The 22,589-nt window shown below is 38.3% G+C and overlaps 1 protein-coding gene and 1 pseudogene across 1 annotated transcript in view; one reads left to right on the top strand and one right to left on the bottom strand.

Annotated features, from left to right (window-relative positions):
- Positions 1–5,768: 5,768 nt before the first annotated feature.
- The window catches only part of ZYG11B (zyg-11 family member B, cell cycle regulator), a 73,650-nt gene continuing 56,829 nt past the window's right edge, over positions 5,769–22,589 (bottom strand). Inside the window, exon 14 of the mRNA XM_024571034.4 lies at positions 5,769–10,425. Coding sequence (XP_024426802.2) covers positions 10,235–10,425 — 191 coding nt within the window. The 3' untranslated portion in view covers positions 5,769–10,234. The remainder of the gene's footprint in view (positions 10,426–22,589) is intronic.
- On the top strand, positions 13,247–13,795 carry LOC112314460 (large ribosomal subunit protein uL23 pseudogene; annotated as a pseudogene).

The following is a 22,589-nucleotide window of genomic DNA, read 5'->3' as shown; positions in this document are numbered from 1 at the left end:
AGGTTGCAGATTCAATCCCAGTCAGGGCACATACAAGAATCAACAAGCGCATGAATAAGTGGAACAACAGATTGATGTTTCTCTCTGTCAAATCAATAAATAAAAGGTTTTTTAAAAAAGAGCATAGACTTCAGAGTCTGACAGACATGAGTCTTCTGTGTGACTCTGACACCTCCTAGCTTGTGACTATGGCAAAGTTATTTAATAACTCACAATTTCCTTATCCACAAAAGAGAATAATTATCTTCTTTTCAAGGCTGTTGCAAAGCTTAGGTAAGAAAATATACACATTTGCACATTAAAAAGGCTTAGCATAATGCTTGCCTTGATATATTGTACTTTTTGGCTACATTGGAACTCCAAGTCAACTATTGGCATTGACTTAATATCTAGTGGTATTTGAAATTATGGACCCCTTGCAATAGTACCTGGTCCATAGTGCTAACTGATTGACCCTGTTAAAGAAAATTCAGAAGCACAAGATCACTTGTGTTAAAACTCATGATACCAAACAAGAGATTTAATATCTGACCTAATTGCTGTTTCAACCTCTCCCAGAAACATAATCCTAATCAACCAGTCTGGAGTTTTCTGGTCAACATCAATGAGGTAACCTGTCAGGTAGGCCCCCTCCATTTCCTGCCCCCTCCCCTCAAAGGAAGACCAGATAATATGCATGATAAAAAGCCAAAAGAATGTGTCCTGGTCTAAATATATATAATCCTTTCTTGGCTTTTGTTAATAACTCCCTTGCTTCACCCTTCTTCCTATAAAAACTTTACATTGTGCACAACCCTCGTGGAGTGCCCTTCTAATTGTCAGATGGGATGCAGCCTGATTCACAAATCATTTAATAAAGCCAATTAGATTTTCAAATTTACTGTTGAATTTTGTTCTTTAGCCACCCTTAATTTAAACTATAGTTGATCTATTCCCATAGGTTTTAAAAAATATATATTTTAAAAAAGATTTTGTTTATTTTTACAGAGAGGGAAAGGGAGGGAGGAAGAAAGGGAGAGAAACATATAGACTGATTTCCTCCTGCACACCCACAACCGGGCGGGGCTGCAACCCAGGTGTGTGCCCTAACCTGGAATCAAATCGGTGGCCTCTTGGTTTGGGGGAGGACGCCCAACCCACTGAACCACATCAGTCAGGGCCCCCATAGGTTTTTAAAGGGGAAGACTCTTTAAATCCACAAACAACAATGTGATTTATTTCATGAACCAGTTTCAGAGGGCTCTTGATTACACTTTTGTCTTCACATACAAAGACATCCTTACTGAGATTGAACAAAGCAGCGAAAGGTTTTACAAAGAGTGGAGATTCTGGTGTTAAAACAGGTTGTCTAGGTTGTAATCTACAAGTTCCTCTACTTATTATCTGTGTGAATTGATGCCAGTAATTTGACACTAGGCTTCCCCTTATCTGTAAAACAGGAGATAATTATCTCCCCTTATAAGATGTTGGAGGGTTAGACTGAACACAGTACTTGGTTCATTATTCATTCATATTTGTAGTTTTGAATTGATGAGAACACAAATTAGGTAGAAAATTCATTTGGTAACTCAACCTCCATATTCAAATATGATAATCACATTCTAAATATGTGTTTGAAATGGTTCCTTTTTCAAAAAATAAAAATAAAAAATTGCCCTGGCTGGTGTAGCTCAGTGGATTGAGTGTGGACCTGCAAACCAAAGGGTCACCAGTTCGATTCCCAGTCAGGGCACATGTCTGGGTTGCAGGCCAGGTCCCCAGTAGGGGGTGCACAAGAGGCAGCCACACATTAATGTTTCTCTCTCTCTCTTTCTCCTTCCCTTCCCCTCTCTCTAAAAATAAATAAATAAAACCTAAAAAAAATTTTTTTTTTAATTTCACCCTGGCCCGTGTGGCTCGATTTGGTGGAGCATCATCCCAAACCAAAAAGTTTGCCGCTTTGATTCTCAGTCAGGGCACATACCTAGGTTGCAGGTTCAGTCCTCGGTTGCGGTATGTACAGGAAGCCAACAGATGTTTCTTTTTCTAAAACAGTGATGAAAAAAATGTTCTGGCATAAGCATAACATTTTTTAAAAAATTACAGTTGACATACAATATAATATTAGTTTTAGGTATACAAGATAGTTATTAGACACTTATATAACTTACAAAGTGATCACTCCCATAAGTTTAGTACCTCATCTGACACCATACATAGTTATTACAATATAACTGACTATATTCCCTATCCTTTACTTAGATCCCTGTGACTATTTTATAACTGGCAATTTGTACTTCCTAATCCCTTTACCTTTTTCACTCAGTCTCCCAAATGCCCTCCTATCTGGCAACTGTAAGTTTGATTTCTGTGAAAAATGGTTCCTTTTATGTGTATTAATGTAAAGTGAAGGGAAAACAAAGTGTTTTTTTTGTTCTTAGTTCTTATATTTGCATCCCATTCTAGGAGAGACACTCATTGGAGATGGTCCTTGAGTGAGTCATTGCAAGATGATTAAAAAAAACCTGTCTTATTCAATGCATGGGAGAAAGCCATTCATCTGCAACTTCTAGTCGCTGGTGCCATTTCTCCAAACCTGCTCCGAAGGCTGGCTTCTGGAAGCCAAGAGCTCAATGTGGGTACTCCCACTCTATGACTTACTCTTTCATAGATTGTGTAAAGGCTGAATTTTGAGACTGCATTAGAATCAAATCAAATCATAGCCCTGGCCAGGTGGCTCAGTTAGTGGGACCATCTTCTGTACACCAAAAGGTTGCAGGTTTGACCCCCAGTCCAGACATATGCTTGGGTTGCAGTTTTGATCCCCAGGGGTGCATGTCTGAGGCAACCAATCCATGTTTCTATCTCCCTCTCTCTAAAAGTCAATGAACATATTCTTAGGTGAGGATTTAAAATATATATATATATGAGACAAAAATGACCAATATGAGTGCTCAAGATTACTGCCTTTTCACCTCCTCCTTTCAATTTGAGGAGCTATGCAGTTAGTCAGACTAGTTCATTGGAATATTATGATGCAGATTAAGAATGGGGAGTTGGAGGTGGCAGGATAATCAGAAGGAAAGAAAAAAAATAGCCAAGACAGAGTAGGTCATACAATAAAAACAGTGAGGAAGGGTAGGAGAGGGTGAAGAATGGAGGCAGGCTTTTAATTTTTAATTTTTGAAGTGTTGGCTATCAACAACACAGCTCAACAATTGGTTGGTTTAAATATTAACCAAAGATATTTGTTGTCTTCGTTGGTATGTATCACCCATAGCAACACTATGTAACTTTTGAGTGAATTATTGGTGAAATAATAAACAGTTAAGAAAAACCAACAAACTCCTTTTAAAACCACTATTACTCCAACACATCTAAGCTGATGTTTGTGTTGTGAAGTCATAGTATTTGTAGTGGCCATTCATTGACAATTCTATAGCATCTAAACACTGCCCAATCATACCATCCTTAAAGGACAGTTAATCTCCACTCTGACAATTTGGTGCACATTCTTTTCTGTACCAATGCTATCTATGTAAATAGTTGTTATACTCTATTGTTTAGGGAATAACAACAAGAAAAATAAGTCTGTACATGTTCAGTACAGATACAATCATCGTAGGCCTGATTACACAGTACACACATCAACAAAGTAATTTTTTTCCAAATATTTTCCACCCAGTGTTGGTTGAACCCGCAGATGCAGAACCTGCCATTACAGGGGTCAACTGTACTGCCTAAGTCTAAGAAATCTCATACTATTATGCAACAATATGGTGTGTGGGCGGGGGGAATCCATTGGATTGGGGGTTGGGATATAAGAATTGTGCTGGACTTTGTTACTAACTTGCTATGACACTTGGACAAGTTCATTTTACCTAAGACTTAGTTTCTTCAAATATAAAATGAAGTTTCTTAAAGTAAAATCACTAAGGATTCTTCCAGGTCATGGGGTTCTTCTATAATATTATACTTGGTTTTTTGGTAATCTGACTAAATGTACTTTAAAAATATACATACTATCAGTTAATTATCTCAATAGTTTTGTGAATGAATGTCAACCCGGACATTATGTTCCCTAGTAAGTCTTCTTGGGCAGTGTAATGGGTGCCCCATTTGGTTTAGGTGTAGTTTCTGTGCCTCTGTAACAAGCACTGTAGACTGGTCTGTAATATGACATTAAATAATATTTATTTATCTACTTATTTAATATTTCTTCTTCACAAATCTTTTAATTTCTGAGGGATTTATAAATGATACAAATTCCAACACTTACATAGTACCTAGCATACATATTTAATGAAATGAATAAATGGAGCAAGCCCTGACCAGTAGCTCAGTTGGTTAGAGGGTTTCCCTGATACATCAAGGTTGTGAGTTTGATTCCTGGTCAGGGCACATGCAAGAGTCAACCAGTGAGTGCATGGATAGGTGGAGCAACAAATTGATGTTTCTCTTCCCCGCCCCCCTCTCTCAAATCAACAAATAATATTTATTTTAAAAAAGGGAAAGAAATTATCTTTACAAACTGAAGCAGAATAAGCAGCAGCCAGGAAAATTCCTTGGCAAGTGGAATGGGGAAACTGAGACAGAGAGCTGATTCATCAGGCCTCATATCCAGCACCCTGACTGGCTTGCCTCCTTCCTTCTTGCATGACCACTTTCTTAAGCATTAACCCCTCGGGACAATGAGGTTCTGATCAGCATCAAACCATCTTTCGGAACAAAACCTGGGGTCTATTTACCATAGAGACAGAGTTTTGGTCAAACTAGAGATAACATCTAGGCTTCATTTGTGTTTCAGCTCCAGGCCCAGAAAAGCAGCAAAACCAGAGGAAGCAATGCCATGGCTGGCATTAGGACCAGAAGCAATGGCCAATAAACCTCTGTGACCAATCAGTAGAGACCACGACCCTGACCTATAGACTACCTGGAAAGTTAATGAATATTCTGTTGAGATCCTCCTCTGAGACCTCCCCTAAAACCCTGCCTTTGGAAAACAGATAAAAACCTTTAAGACAAAGGACCCAGCGTGTTCACATGTTCACTCAAGTTCTCTCTCCCCACCTCCCACCTCTCTCTCTCTCTCTCTCTCTCCCGGATGTCCAACCTGCAGCCCATGGGTCACATGTGGCATAGGATGGCTATGCATGCAGCCCAACACAAAATCATAAATTTACTTAAAACCTTTTTTTTCTTCATCAATTTTGTTAGTGTTTGTGTATTTAATGTGTGGCCCAGAGACATCAAAATGTTGGACACCCCTGTGTCTAGAGCAAGACATTTCCTTCTTTCTTCAGGCATGTATCTTTGCTTTTCTTTCTCCTAAACAATAAGGGTCCCCATAATACTTGCAACCAGGGGAGCAGGGGGCAGCAGCAACTTTCCTGGGCTAACCCCCTGAAAAGGTCTCCAAAGGTCCTTTTTTTTTGCCTCTGTCACTTGTTTCCTGAGTCCCTGCAGCACAGGTGCCTCGTTTCCTCTGCCTCTGTGACTTTCTTTCTAAAAGGCCAAGGCAGCTCTCTGAGCAGCCCGCTTGAGGCGTCTCTTCAAGTGTACTTTGGCTTTGCATGTTAAATAGACTTCCTCTTACATTAGAGTTCTTGGCTCTGAATTCTTTCTTTGCTGAACTCAAGAACCAAGAGCTGACAATGCCGGAAACAAAACCATTGGACTTTTTCAGAAAGTAATTGTTACAAGAGGATAACTCAGGAATCAGAATCTTTCATTAGTATTAAATTTTAAAGCAAATGTCTAGAATCAAAGTAGACAAGACACACTTTACATAAAATTTATAACATTTATTTAGGCAAAAAAAAATTCCGAAAACAAAAATCTGTACACACAACATTAAAACCTAAGTGATGTCCTGATTTAAAATATAGCATGATTCATGGACAGAACACTGCCATTCACCTGGCCAGTGTGAGAACGGTGCCAGCAGTCCAGAAAACTAAGAACCTTTGAAATGTATACACATTATACTTTCGAATAAATTTTTCAAATCCTTTGAAAGGAGTTCAACTAAACTCTTCCATTAGAATTCAAGCTAAAGATACTTTTATCATGCTCACAAGTCAGAATTTGACAGTAGGGTTTCTACAAAAGTCAGGGATTTTAAAATTTTATTCTTGCAGGTTATCTGAGAACACGAATCTTGATATAATATCTTCCCATTGTTAAAGGAAGAAACCACTCTGAACCCAATTTGAACAGTTTTTCCAAAAGTGAGTCCCAAACTGAGCACATACTATTAATGAACTAGATTTACAATTTCCCACAAAATAATTTTGATAAATTTGATTTTCTAAATATTCTTAATAGTCACTCTGTCTAGCTATAAAGTTAGGTTGTGCTGTCCAAAAGAGCACTGCTTCATCCAGAGAAATAAGAAACAGCATCAATTTTCTCATAGATTACCCAAAAAAACTGGGGGATGGAAGAAACAGGCAAAGAAAGCTCTTTCTTAGGCTACCTATCAGTTAACATAGAATGTCTTTCATTAAGATTTGGAAACTAAAGAATGCATAATTAGGACTGTACCATGTCATGCAAAGATTATGTAATACTAAAATAGATAAAGCAATTACTCGTTTAAAGCACATTCAGCAAATTTTCCTATCATACTGCTATTCTCATCACTGGATGAAGGCTGGATATGTGTTATTTCTAAAATAAACAGTTCATGGGTTAACACTAAAAATTAAAAATGTGTCAATACAAAGCAAACAGTCAAGATTAAACATCCAATATCCACACAATCATTTGAAACTGCTACAATGGATTTGAGAGGGAAACCATAAGTTTGCAAATCTCTCTGTAAGCTTAGAATACTGCTCTGAAGCCCTAGCCACAAAGTCCCTAAATAAGTATTCAATAACATACAGATAAAACTGCCCACAGCAGCTGACAATGTGATAGTGCCTTTAACTTACACCTTTAGTTTAATAATACTGCTTATCCCAAGATAAAAGTTGCACAATAACCAAACAATAAGTTTGTTTTCCCTGCTACTCAAGACCTCTTTTCAAACTTGGGTCCTGCTGCATATTGTTCCATGGCAGGGAAGGGGTGGAGGATGGTAGTGGGTATATGTCATCCATGCCTTTTGAAACATTAAGCCAAAACCACAATCCATTCATCTAATCTACTACCCCCATTTAGCACATAAAATATATTTTCATTAAAACATGGTTCAAAGGGCTAGAAGATGACCCAATGCTATCTTAACACGCAGCATAATAAAAAAGTCATCCAAATGAAAGTGACTGGGGAGAAAAAGGACCAACTCCAATGGTCCCACTAGTGAAAGCAACTTCCTAGGCTGGAGATATAAGATTAATGTTTTTAAATATGGGTCTCTCTTTGGATGTTCACCATCAAAAGATAAAATTACATTTTCACAGCGGCCTATAGTGATTCACCGCCACCTTGGGTAATTCACTTAAATTGACTGGAGCCACTAAATAGCATTTCTATCCAGGAGTGAGGAGCTGCAATATTAAAGTTAATTCCTGGAATTGTGGGTCTCATATGATTTTTTAAATACTCAATTAAGATCAGTAGCCACTGAGTCCTTGGCCAGAGAGTAAACTAACCTCTTATTACTACTTGATTTATATTTCTTTTCAACTGCAAAAGAAAAAAAATGATTTTTTAGAGTACAAAGATCACAGCAAAACTTACTTGATGGAAACAATGAAATGGCTTAAATATTTTTGCTTTAATTTCAGAATGTTCTTGTGTTAATGATACCAACATCCATCAATATACTCTAAAAAGCCTAATTCAATTTCCTTTAGCTCTAACTCTTGCTGTTGCTTGCGGACTGATGTAGTGATATTTTACAATATCTGAGCACACCTACAATTTGAGCAATGAGTGGTTCAACCCTAGTCTAAATTGTGCTTGAAACAGTACCTTTAAGCCATGGAAGAGGTAACCCTTGAAGGCACCAGTACTGTTAAATTCTATTACACAGATGTAAAAGGGAGGCCTAATAGATGCTAACTGTAGAGACAGGCCAGTTATGCCTTATAATTTTGATATACACATCTATCATATTTTAGCCAGATTCAAGACCTTAGAAACAATTCTGAGACTTAATTAGATATACAATTTAAAGAACCATCCCAACAATAAAGGCACTACAATTTTTATATATTTGGGATGTGATCGATTATTTTGCTTTTAAGAATCAGAGGTATCTGGCCATCACCAGTGTTCAAAGTAGTAAATTAAAATATTTTTGAGTCTTCATCTATCAACAAGTTATTCTGCATAATGAAGAGATTTATTATTTTCTGTACATTTATAGCCATTTCTAAAAACAATCTGTTAAGACAAAAATCTAGGATTAGCACGTAAAGACATGCACTTTTGTCTTGAACAGGATACAAGAAGAGCTTGAGGCCAAACTTTTCAAATAGGCTCTCCTTTAATCACACAAGCTAGGAGACCTGGAAATGGTCACTATAGCTACTAGCAACTTCCAAGCTCCTGTAGGCTGTCATTTTCTACATTTTGCCTTAAACATTAAAATTCAAAATAAAAGTGGGGGAGGGTTTTAAAGAACTTTCCATTTCCTCTGAAACAGACTTAATCTGTGAAAATTTATGCTGTACCTGTAACATTTTCTTAAACCAATTAAGTCAAAATTAACCCACAATTTAATTTGATTTTTAATGGTTCTAAAAAGCTATTCAATACTTTTTTAGTTTAAGTTTTCATCCCTGTGGAGGAGGAGCAAATAATTCAAGTGTGATTATTGTAATAGTGGTATAAAATGTATACATCAAAAATGTTATCAGCATACTAATAAACCAGCTCCTTTCTAAATTGTTTCTGAATTATCACAATAATTTAAACATACCATTTAAAATCTCTATTGAAAAAATTTTGGTCATCTATGAAAAGAAATGCAGTCATATGAGATTGTGATTAACCTTATTCACAAACTAGAATTTGAAATGGGAATTAGGTTTCTTGGTGATTTGCTGCCTCCCCACTGCCATTATTGATATAATGATAACTGATTCTTTACTATATTAAAGTTATATTACCTTTACTTTAATATACCTTTACTATATTAAAGTATATTAAAGGAAAGGCAACTGTCTAAAAAATAAAACCATCAAAAAGTATTTTCTTTCATGCACTGCACCTGCAATCACTACATTTAACAACAGTCTAATTCTTGTTATTCATTTTTGGCAGTGAGATGTGCACATTTTTTCCCAGCATGAAAACATTAAGATACACATAACTTCTTGTGGCAAAATTTACTGTTGTTAACTGTATTTTAACTGAGCAGGTAACATCTTGGGTAGTCTCCATTTCACTGAACAAAATGACTTTGAAATAGAGTTGGGACAAGAATGGTCAGTTCTAAGGAGACAGTTTAAAATTCACATTTTCACAACAATGTGACAGATTCGGACAGTCAATCTTTAACACAGAATGCTGTAATATTTTACACTGTGATGGTTAGGGAAATATTTCCAGAGAGTAACCAGCAGTCTGTGTAGGGAGCAGAAGCCCATGCTTCCAGGAATAAATATGAAGCAGCAACTACTGTTCACACCCTAGGACGACAGGTAAACTCCAGAAGGATAGCCTGCTCCAGTTTAAAAACGATACCATAAGACCAGACCTTTCCCCAATTCTTAAACTCTGTTTTCCCTTAATAGTTTTTCTTTTTAATATATTTTTCTTCCAGCCATCCAGACTCCAGCCAGTGAGTAGCTTTCCCAAGGAGAGGATTCAGATTTCCATTCTTTCACACTAAGAAGGGCATCTTAAAAAACGTACACAGATAGAGAATAAAGGCATTTTATACAGACGCAGTAAAAAATTTACAACTGAAGCAATGTCAGAAATCAGGTCAACAGCTTATCTGAAGCTGCAAACTGACTGGAAGGGTCTTTAAGATCAGAAGAGTCTGGCCTAAAGGTTCGTGCAAATTTTATCATAAAACTGTAGAATTTCAAGCACAGGTAAGTGCAAACACTGAAAGATGTGGAAAATTTCCTAAAAAGCAATGATGAAGGAAGAGACCCTTCTTACCTCATAAGTTAAAAATCACAAAACAAATTAAGAGACCATTCACATGGGCAGTACTGTACATCATCAGTCTCAAACTGATCTAAGATTCTTGTCATAGAAACCCCAAAACATCACAGAGGGTAAAGATATTCCAAATGAACCTATCACAAAAAGGATTGTGATTCAATTATCCAATTGCCTATGGCTATCAATTTAGTCTGGCCTGGGGCTGCTTTTTACAGGGAGGGGGTCTCCCATGGCGTACAATGTGTTTTTCTAAGCTGTCCAGAATGGCCACAGCAATCTGCTGGACATGGGGATCAGTCTGTTCATGTTCTTTGATGTTGTATAAATGCTGCAATCCTCCTTCCTCAATCAGCATGCTGCAATACCTTGAGGCTGAAAGAAATTAAGAGAAAAAGCTTTTCTTAAATTACTTAAAAATTATTCCACAAAAAAAGTTTTTTTCACTTAAATTTTAGCTGTTTTGTTATAGACTACTAACATATGCTACAGCTTGATAAATACCTTTGCAATGATGTTATGTCTACACTGCAAGGGTCCACAGGTCCAACTAATACACATACCATGCATACATTTACATGTATATTTTAATCATAACCTTAAGACATAGACAATCTGGAAAAAATGTTTTTAAAGACTTTATTTATTTTTAGAGAGAGGGGAAGGGACGGAGACAGAGAGGGAGAGAAATGTCAATGTGTGGTTGCCTCCCACGTGGCCCCCACTGGGGACCTGGCCAGAAACCCAGGCATGTGCCCTGACTGGGAATTGAACTGGCAACCCTTTGATTCACAGCCTGCGCTCAATCCACTGAGCTACACCAAGTTGTAAAAACTCTTTACATGAGTATATTCTAAAAACAAGTCCCTCATCAAATATATAATTTGCAAATATTTTCAATCATTTTGTGGGATATTTTTTACTTTCTTTTGTTTTAAAAAGGTTTTATTTATTTATTTTTTAGAAAGAGAAACAATGGTGTAAGAGACAAACATTGCCATGTTGCGTCTTGCATGTACCCCGACAGGGCACCAAACTAGTAACCCAGGGATGTGCCTGACCATGATGCCCAACCAACTGAGCCACACCAGTCAGGGCTTTTTGTTTGTTTGTTTGTTTTTTGTTTTTTCACTTTCTTGATGGCGTCCTTTGAAGTACAAAAGTTAAAAAATCTTTTATTACATCCAATTAAATTGCTTTTTTGGTCACTTACTCTTTTGGTTTCCTTCTAAGAAACAATTGCCTAATTCAAGGTCATAAAGATTTATGCCTGTTTACTTCTAAAAGTTTTATATGTTCATGTTTATATAAAAGTAGCTCTTACTTTTAGGCCTATAACCCATTTTAATTTTTATGTATGGTATGAGGTAAGGGTTCCAGTTACTTCTTTTACATGTGTCTATTCATTTTTTCCTGCACCATTTGGAAAAACACATTCTTTCCTCACTGAACTGTGTTGGCACCCTGTCAAAAATCCACTGACCACAGATATATGGATTTATCTCTGCATCCCAATTCTTTAAAAAGATTTTTTTATTGATTGATTTTTAGAAAGAGGAAGGGAGATAGACATTGATTTGTTGTTTTACTTACTTATGCATTCATTGGTTGCATCTTGAATGTGATTGACTGAGGATTGAACCTGCAACCTTGGCATATCAGGACAATGATCTAACCAACTGAGCTATCAGGCCGTGACTGTATTCTCAATTCTAATGCATTAATCTATATATTTATCCTAATGATGTTGAACACTTTTCATGTGCTTATTCACCATCCATGAAGGATCTGTTCAACTCTTTTACCCATTTTTATAAACTTCTATTGTTTTCTTATTACTAAGCTTTGAGAGTTGTCTATACATTTTGAATACAAGTGCTTAATCAGGCATGTAATTCACAAATATTTTGACCCAGTGAGTATATTGGCTTTTCATTCTCTTAACAATGTCTCTTAAAAAGTAGAAATCCCAAGCCTTGGACTTCCAGTCAAAGTGGAGGCATAAGTAGGCAGGCTTCGCCTCCTTGTGCAACCATAGAAAGAATTACAACTAGATCTCAGAACAAAAAACACCCAGAAAAGCGAGCTGTAAGGAAGTCTGACAACCAAGGATTTAAAAAAGCCACATTCATCCAGATGGGTAGGAAGGGTGGAGTCAGAGAGATGGGTGGAGAGGCGTAGAGACGCACTGTGGTGCAGAGAGCCAGTGGTGGCGGAACAGACAGTGCCAAATTCACGCATGGTGTATAAAAATTGGGAGGGATACCTTGGGAGAGAGGGATCCCAGCGCCAGGCCAGACTACACAGCCCAGGGTTCCAGCACAGGGAAGATAAATCCCTGTAACTTTTGGCTGTAAAAAACAGAGGCGGTTTGGGCAGCGGAAAAAACTGCTAGATTTTCAGGGGACTCCATTTAAAAGGTCTGCACAGACTTAGAACATACCCACCCACTCTGGGATTCACCACCAGGGCAACAGATGGAAGTGTGCCAGTCGCATATGGGAAGTAGGTGAAATGACTGGAAATGGTGAGTGCTGGGAAAACCTCTAGATGCTAGGCACTGGCACTGTCCCCTCTCCGAGCCCTCTTCCCACACAGAGCCACAAAGTGGTGAAGCAGGCCCTGCCCTGGTGGACCTAAGGCTCTACCTCACACAATTTACAGGTGCCTTTTCTACAACAGGCCGTGCTACTAAGACAGGAGTCAAAGAAGTTCTACCTAATACACAGAAACAAACAAAAGAAGACTGCCAAATTGAGGAAAAGACAAAGAAATATGGCCCAAATGAAAGAACAGAACAAAACCTCAGAAAAAGAATTAAACGAAAGGGAGATAGCCAACCTATCATACACAGAGTTCAAAACACTGGTGACCAGGATGCTGAAAGAACTCAGTGCGGCAACAACATAAAGGAAGAAATGAAGGCAACACTAATTAAAATAAAGAAAAATCTACAGGGAACCATCAGTGGAGGGGAGGAAGCCAGGATTGAAATAAATTATTTGGATCCTAAGGAAGAAATAAGCATTGAACCAGAATAGCAAGAAGAGAAAAGAATTAAAAAAACAAACAAAAACAAAAAACAAAGATAGAATAAGGAGCCTCTGGGACATCTCCAAACATACCAACATCCGAATCATAGGGATGCCAGGAGAAGAGGAAGAGAAAGAAATTGAAAACTTATTTGAAAAAACAATGAAAGCTTTTCACGAAGATGGCGCCCAAAGCAAAGAAGGAAGCCCCTGCCCCTCCCAAAGCCAAAGCCAAGGCAAAGGCTTTGAAGGCAAAGAAAGCAGTGCTAAAAAGCGTCCACAGCCACAAAAAAAAGAAGATCCGCACGTCACCCACCTTCAGGAGGCCTAAGACACTGCGGCTCCGGCTCTGTAGGCAGCCTAAATATCCTCAGAAGAGCGCCCCCAGGAGAAACAAGCTTGACCACTATGCCATCATCAAGTTTCCCCTGACTACTGAGTCAGCCATGAAGATAGAAGACAACAATACACTTGTGTTCATTGTGGATGTCAAGGCCAACAAGCACCAGATCAAACAGGCTGTGAAGAAGCTGTATGATATTGATGTGGCCAAGGTCAACACCCTGATCAGGCCTGATGGGGAGAAGAAGACATATGTTCGACTGGCTCCAGACTATGATGCTTTGGATGTTGCCAACAAAATTGGGATCATCTAAACTGAGTCCAGCTGGCTAATTCTAAACATAAAAATTTTATACTAAAAAAAAAAAAAAAAAGAAAGAAAAAATAATGAAAGAAAACTTCCCTAATTTGGTGAAGGAAATAAGACATACAAGTCCAGGAAGCACAGAGTCCCAAACAAGTTGGTCCCAAAGAGGACCACACCAAGACACAACATAATTAAAATGCCAAAGATTAAAGATAGAGAATCTTAAAAGCAGCAAGAGGAAAGAAGAGAGTTACCTACAAAGGAGTTCCCATAAGACTATAAGCTGATTTCTCAAAAGAAAACTTGCAGGCAAGAAGGGGCTGGAAAGAAGTATTCCAAGTCATGAAAAGCATGGACTTACAACCCAGATTACTCTATCCAGCAAAGCTATCATTTAGAATGGAAGGGCAGATAAAGTGCTTCCCAGGCAAGGTAAAGCTAAAGGAGTTCATCATCACCAAGCCATTAATACATGAAATGTTAAAGGGACTTATTTAAGGAAAAGAAGAAGGTCAAAACTATGAACATTAAAAGGGCAACAAATTCACAGCTATCAACAACTGAGTCTGAAAAAACAAACTAAGCAAACAACCAGAATAGGAACAGAATCATAGATATGGAGATCATTTGGAGGGTTTTCGGCTGGGTGGGGTAAGGGGGGAGAATAGAGGAAGGTTGCAGGGATTAAGAAGCATAATTGGTAGGTATAAAATAGACAGGGGGATGTTAAGAATAGTAAAGGAAATGGAGAAGCCAAAGAACTTACATGCATGACTCATGGACATGAACTATAGATGGGGGAATTATGGGAGGGAAAGGGTGTACTGGGTTGAGGAGGGCAAAGGGGAGGAAATTGGGTCAACTGTAATAGTATAATCAATAAAATATATTTTTAAAAAGTAAAAAAATAAAATAAAATAAAAAGTAGAAGTCCTTAAGTCTGATGAAGAACAATTCAGCAATTTTTTTCTTTTGTTCTTCACCATTTACTACCCCTGGCCACACTTTTGTCTCTTCAATTCTTCACGAGTTCAGTGTTTCTACATCTAAAAGGTATAAAAGATTCCTGCTTTGGTCACTTTTTCAGGTCTTCATTCTCTTGTGCAAGTTCCCATGGACTTGTAAAAATTCAATAAAATTTGTGTGATTTTTCTCTTATAAATCTGTGTTTGTTTGTTTAATTTTCAGACCTGTGTATTCACTTGAGGTAGCCACCTGGGTCCATGAAATAAGCGGATATGGGGTACTGCACCACTGGAGAGAGAGACTAAATCTGGACTTACTCCCCTTGCACCCGCTGAGGCACAAAGTGCTGGAGAGCCAAGAACTTTTTTCTGCCTTATAATGGGTAAGGTGATATTGTTGTAAGAGTAACAGTTTGATAAAGAATTAGAATTGGTAATTGAAATATTGGTTGTCTAAAAAGGGGAGTGGAAACCTAGCTGAGTAGCTTAGTTGCTTAGTGTGATGACCCGATTCTCCAAGATTGAGTTCGATCCCCAAACAGGGCACATACAAGAGTCAACCAATGAATGTATAAATGAGTGGAAGGGCAGGTTGATGTTTCTCTCTTTCTCTCTCTCTAAAAAAAAAAAAAAAAAGTCAGTAAATAAAAAGGGGAGGGAACGGGTAGGGGGAGATATACACCTGAGAGGCTGGCTTACACACCATCCCGAGTGTATGCTCACAACTCAATATGAGTGAGACCAAGGAGTGCCACCACTAAATATTTTTCTGTTTTTATGGTGGATCTGGGGAACAGGGAGTGGGAAAGGATGTGGGTATGACTATGTAATTCTTGCCATGGGAGAATATTGGTAATGACTTTTTTGTTTTCTTCTTCTTTATCACCCTATCACTTCAATTTTGGAAACGCCGCTACATGATGCAGTGGTCCCAGGACCAGAGCTGCAACTACAAATGCTGAAAACAGTGATGATACTGAAGAAGAGCAGAACAGGCCACTCCAAAATGTGCCGCTCTGGCATGTGGATTATTTTGAGCTGAAGGTAATCAAGACCCAATCAAGAAAAACTTTTACCTGTCCTATAACTACCAAAAGGAGTTTAGATAGGGGGTCTGGCCCAGAAAGAGAACTATTACCACAGACAACTTTTATCCAAACAACCTATCTGAAAAGGGCAAACATCTTAATAACAAACCTGAACAACCCTCCTCCCCTTTGAAGCCTCAGGCCCCTTCCCATTCCTTAGCTTAGGGTGGCACATAAGCCTCATGCAAAACTTGTCCTTGAGTCTCATGTTTTTATGGGGCTCCTGTACTTAAGAAATTACACATATTTTTCTCTTGTTAATCTGCATTATGTCAATTTGATTATTATACTAGTTAAAGGACCTGTAAGGATAGAATAAACATTTTTTCCCCTCCAACAGTTTTGGCAACTACAAAGGGACCTTCTCTAACCAGACACTGTTCACTCTAGGGCTACTGAAGCTGAGAGATCCTGGGAACTCTGACAAAAGACTGCATAAAGTAAGAATTCTGACCCTATCAGTCTCCCAGACCTCTGCTTGCAGGATCTGATGGAATCTAGGCTGGTGAGAGTTCTTTTCTTTTAAAAAATTTAGATTAGAAGAAAATATTTGTGTGAACTGTTCCTTGAGTACAATGACTTGGTAAAAACTAGTTATGAGTACTTTTGTTTTCTACTGATCCCTTTCTTCCCAGAGATGTTCATTCTTTAAAAAATTGATTTTTATTTTTTTAAAGAAGATTTTATTTATTTTTTGGAGAGAGGGGACAGGCGGGAGGGAGGGAGAGAAACATCAGTCGATTGGTTGGTTGCCTCTCACATGCCCACCAACCGGGGACCTGGACCACCACCTTGGCATGTCCCCCTGACAGGGAATCTAAATGGCAACCTTTCACCTCACAGGCCTGCACTCAATCCACTTATCTACTCAATCCACCAGGGCTGATTTTGGTTTTTTAGAGGGAGGGAGAGGGAGAGAGAGAGGAAAACATCAATTCGTTGTTGCACTTATTTATGCATTCATTGGGTGGTTCCTGTATATGTCCTGACCCTGACCGGGGATCAAGCCCGCAAGCTTGGCATATCAGGACGACACTCTAACCAACCGAGCTACTCAGCCAGGGCCTGGTCACTGTTTGCTTTTGTCTGTCTTGTTCTGTGTCATGAGAACTTGGCTTTATGACCAGTGAAAATGTTCTCTCTGGTCTCTGCCAACCAGCAGATGCAAATACCGGTATATATTTGATGGATAAATAACAGGCTGTGGCTCCAATAAGCCCTGTGACTGACTGTGCCAGCTCTCAGGGGAGTTTGTTGTACAGGGTCCTGGTCCATAAGGAGCCTTTGTTGTCTCAAGCTCCACTTGCTCGCTCTCTTTTTAAAAAAAATGTCACCAGAGGGCATGGTTATTAATTTTTTAATTTTTTTTTTAGAGAGAGGGCAAGGGAGAAAGGGAGAGAAAAACATCAATGTGAGAGAGAAACACCGATCATCTGCCTCCCATATACGCCCTGACTGGGGATCAAACCCACAACCTGGGCATGTGCCCTGATTGAGAATCGAATCCATGACCTTTTGGTATATGGGACAACGTTCCAACCAACCGAGCCACAGCAGCCAGGGCAACCCTTGCTACCTCACTGGTGCTGAAAAAAAAAAAAAGTCCCATTCCAACAGTACCTGTCTGGCATCAAAAATTAGCAGTTCTGTGACAAAGGAGTCTCATGTTCTTGTGGGAAACTAGAGATACTGTTTGTACTACACCATTCCTACCACCTGTGACAATGACATATAATTAATGTCTCTCAGTAGAGCTCTGTTGTTTTTTCCATGCACAGTCTCGCACAACTTGGTCAGATATATCCCTAAGTATTTCACAGTTTTTGACGTAGTTGTAAATGTCATTTTTTTCCATTTCTAATGGTAGTTGCTAATAAACAGAAATGTACCTGATTTATATATATTGATCTTGTATCCTGGAACCTTGCTAAACTCACTTATTAGATCTAGTTGCCCCTTTGCAGATTTCATGGGAATTCTCTACATAGATAACCATATCATCTGTTAATGGAAACAGTTTTACTTCACTCTTTGCATTCTGATGCCTTTTGTTTCTTTTTTGATCATACTGGACAGAACCTCCGTTGCAATGTTCAATAGGGGTAAGACTAGACATCCTTGTCTTGTTCCTGATCTTAGGGAGGACACATTCCCATTTAATTTTTCACTCAATTGAGCTGTAAGAATCCCTTACATGCCCTTTTTAGGACTGTATCTTGAATTTTGTCAAAATGCTTTTTACGCATCTATTGAGATGATCAGATTGCTTTTCTTTTTCTTTTTAAAGGTTTTATTTATTTATTTTTAGAGAGAGAGGAAGGGAAAAAGAAAGAGAGGGACAGAAACATCAATGTGTAGTTGCCTCTCACGCACCCCAAACTGGGGACCTGACCCGCAACCCAGGCATGTGCCCTGACTGGGAATCGAACTGGCGACTCTTTGGTTCGCAGCCCACACTCAATCCACTGAGCTACACTAGCCAGAGCCAGACTGCTTTTCTTTCCTGGTCTGGTAATAGAATGAAACACATTGATTTTCAAATGTTAAACCAACTTTGCATTCCTAGAACAACTTCCCTGGTCCATTGTGTTGTATTGTTGGGGTCCATTTGTTAAAAAGTTGCTAAGAATTTTCTCATCCATTTTCATGAGAGATATTATTCTATAATTTGCTTTTATAATGTTTTTGCCTGGTATTGATATCAGTGTAATTCTGATACCCTTTTTCTTTTTTGCCCCCCCAGCTTTCTTTCTCTGAGTTTCAGTTTGGGTAGTTTCTATTGCTATATTCAATTTCACTGACTTTTTCTTTTGTGTTATCTACTCTTAAGCTCATTCAGATATTTTAATGTCAAATATTTAAAATTTGGCTCTAGTATTTCTATTTTACTTATTTTTTATGTTTTCTTTTTTCTTCTATTAGTATTTATGGGGTTTTTTTATAGATTTTATTCATTTATTTATTTTAGAGAGAGGGGAAGGGAGGGAGAAAGAAAAGGAGAGAAACACTGATGTGCTAGAGATACATTCATTAATGGGTTGCTTCTCACATACCCCCAACTAGGTACTGGCCTGCAACCCAAGCATGTGCTGCGACTGGGAATCAAAGCAGCTACCCTTTGGTTCACAAGCTGGCACTCAATCCACTGAGCCACACCAGCCAGGGCAATATTCATTTTTTCTTTAAAATCTTGAAAATGTAGCTGTAAAAAAATGTTTTGAGGTTCTTTTTTGTTAATTCCATCATCATTATCATTTCTGGGTCTGTATTAATTGCCTGATTTTCCTCCTGGTTCTGATTTTCCTGCTGCTTCTTCTAGCAATTTTATCAGACACTTAACATGTCATTGAGTGTACAGATTTTGTTTTTTAAAAAAATGCCTAATTTTTCTCTGGCATACAGGTCATTTATTTGCAGAACAGTGTGACCATTTCAAGAATTGTTAAGTTTTGTTAAGGTTGCCCTAGAGAAGCCTTTATTTTAGGGCTAGTTTAATCTTTTCTGGCTCTTCTGACATCTGTAGTGAATGCCCTCGGTATCAGGTTTGTTGCACTTTTGGGAACTCAAATATTTCCCAACCTGTGTGAGCTCCAAGTGTTGTTCAGTTAGAAGCTCCTTGGTATGTATTCTTTCTCAGGCGTCAAGAAGTCTTACCCTAGGCATATATAACTTAGTATTCAGCCAAAGACTCAAGTAACCCTTATAAAGATTTCTACAGTTCTTTCTAGACATAGCTGGCACCTTTGCATCACTTTGCCCCCAAAATTCCAGACACCTCAGTCTCGTTGAACACTGATTTCTGTCTCCTCAGTTCAATAAAATTGTTGTGTTGTGCTTAGTTCCCCCACCCTATGCTGGGGTCTAATAAACGCCTCCGGGAAAAAAGCCAGTGAGACTGTAGAGCTCATCTCATTTGTTTCCCTCCTTTCAGGGATCGGAATCCTCGGTGCCTTTTGTATAATGTCTCAAAAGAATTGTTTCAAGTTTTCCCCCCTCTTCCCCCAGTTTTCCACTGTTTGTGGCTACAAAGATAGTCTGGTACCAGTTACTCATGACCCAGAATGTAAGCTTCTGCTTATATAATTTTCTATTAGGTCTTCTTAATGACATGTAAATATTCCATCGTCTACATTATTTCAACATTATTTACCCTTTCTATATTGCTGGGCCTCTAGGTTATTTAGAGTTATTTGCTATTACATATAATTATACAATGAGTATCTCTATAAAAAAAAGTGTTTGGGTATAGTTAAAATATTAAAAGGTAGATTACCTAAATGTGCATCCACAGGGAAGTAGCTACATATATTACCAACAAGTTCATTTAATAAGTGTACAGCCATATGTTTTGGGTTGAATTGTGTCCCCCAAAAAGACTGGTTAAAGTCCTAACCCCCAGTGCTCCAGAATGTGACCTTATTTATAAATAGGGTTGTTGTTGATGTAATTGCTTAAAATGAGATTATTAGGATGGGTCCTGATGCAACATGACTGGTGTTACCATGAAAAGGGGAGCCCTGGCTGGTGTGGCTCAGTTGGTTGGAGTGTTGTCCCATAACTGAAAGGTTATGCATTTGATTTGCAGTCAAGGCACATACCTAGGTTGTGGGTTCAATCCCTGGTCTGGGCGTGTACAATACTTGTTCTGGGTGTGTACAGGAGGCAACCAATCAATGTTTCTCTCATATCAATGTTTCTTTCTTTCCCTTCCTCTCTTTCTGAAAGCAATGAAAAAAATATCCTCAGGTGAGTGTTTAAAAAAAAAAAAAAAAAAGGTGAGATTTAGCCACAGAAACAGACACGCACAGAAGAAGATGATGTGAAGATACACATGGAGATGATGGCCATCTGACTAGAGTGATAATCTGCAAGCCAAGGAATGTCCAACAACCAGAAGCTAGAAGAGGAAAGGAAAGATTCTCCCTCAGAGCTGTCAGAAAAAGCAAGTCCCTAATCGATACCTTGATTTTTAGCTTCTAGCCTCCAGAGCTGAGAGGCAAATTAGTCCTGTTGTTTTGAACAACCCATTTGTGGTACTTTGTTATGGTAGCCCTAGGAAACTGATGTATCATATCAGAGAGATACTATGTGATTATTATAAATCACGTTGTCAAAAACTTTCTAAAATATGGAACAATGCAGCCCTGACCTGTGTGGCTCAGTCGTCCTGCAAAGTGAAAGGTTGCCCAAGCGAATGGATTCGTGGTCAGGGCACATGCCTGGGTTGCAGGTTTACATGTATGAGAGGCAACAGATCTGTTTTTCTCTCACATTGATGTTTCTGTCCCTCTCTTTCTCCCTCCCTTCCACTCTCTTTAAAAATAAATAAATAAGCCCTGGCTGGTGTGGCTCAGTGGCCAGCCTGAGAACCAAATGGTCACTGGTTTGATTCCCAGTCAGGGGACATGCCTGGGTTGTGGGCCAGGTCCCTGGCGAGGGGTGCACAAGAGTCAACCACACATTGATGCTTCTCTCCCTCTCTCTCCCTCCTTTCTCCTCTGTCTAAAAATAAATAAATAAAATCTTTAAAAAAATAATAAAATATTTTTTAAAATAGGAAAAATGTTCATTATAATGTATGAAATAGGTACTACTATTATTGCCATTTGACAAATCTGGAAACTGGGCCCACCACCTTAATAATTTAATTTGCTCAAGATGACATACAGAGAAAGTGGTGAAATATGATTTGATCTGGGTAGATTCCTGTGTGCTCATAACCACTATGCTATACTATCTCTTAACTGTTAAAAGCTATAAGCATTAAAACTTTTTATAAATTCTATTTAAATATAAACAAAATACACCAGGAAAGTAAGAAAGCGGGTGAGTTGGAGATAAAATATTCTAACATTCCCCAAATTACAGTACATTTTAGAATAAATTCTTCAGAGTGGTCATTCCATAGCATAAACTTTAAAAAAACACTGACATTTAAAAGTAGTCACAAAAACAAACACTTATATGAAAATGAACTATTATTTACTTATTAGGTTTTATTTGCTCCTATGGAACTGTGAAAAGTCCATTCCTTGAATAATAAGGAAGGAAGCCTAGAGATTAGAGGCTGAGTATAAGATGGGATAGAGTGTTCAGAAGCTAGGGAGTTCTCAGAACCTGTGTGTACAGTGAGAGAAGAAAATGTTTATAGCAGAGGCTGTTTAATATAGGCAATAAGACAGTCTTATGTTTATGAATGAACAAGTCTGCTTCTGGGGAATGTAGTAGGAGGGGTGAGAAAAGCTTCCACGTGGATGTTTGGGTGGGCACAGAGCAGTTTTTCTCTGTCCCATCCCATTCCCTAAACCATCCTCCTCTGTCCATCTAATACAGAAGAGCTTTCACTGAGCTGTCTTTCTGTGGTATGCCCTGAGTTTTCATTAAAGAATGCAAAGAGAAAGACTCTGACAAAATGTTACTGTTATTTGCTGTAAGATTATTGTTGAAAACAACTCCCACATTTCCTATATAAGGCTATTTATAATAAGGCCACTATTAAGGTCCTATGAAAGAAATTTAATTTGTAGTTAATTGCTTAGAAAAGTTTTACTTCTTTCTCAGGATATGGAATGTTTTTTTCCTCTAACACGAAAAAAGAACCATGTAGCTGATTATCTGAAGCTCAGCCATAAAAAGTATATGAAGCACTACGTACGGCCTGAGTATGCATCTATATTCTATTCCCCTCCACTCCATCCTTTATTTTCTTTTCCAAATTATTTTTCCTTGGTCCTAATTTTTAATTTAAAAACCTTTAATTTATACTTTATTATGAGCATTTCTATGTATTTCTTGTGCCATGTTT

Source organism: Desmodus rotundus, chromosome 3 (genome assembly GCF_022682495.2).
Source record: "Desmodus rotundus isolate HL8 chromosome 3, HLdesRot8A.1, whole genome shotgun sequence".
Lineage (NCBI taxonomy): Eukaryota > Metazoa > Chordata > Mammalia > Chiroptera > Phyllostomidae > Desmodus > Desmodus rotundus.
This window is presented reverse-complemented; position numbering and strand designations above follow the sequence as displayed.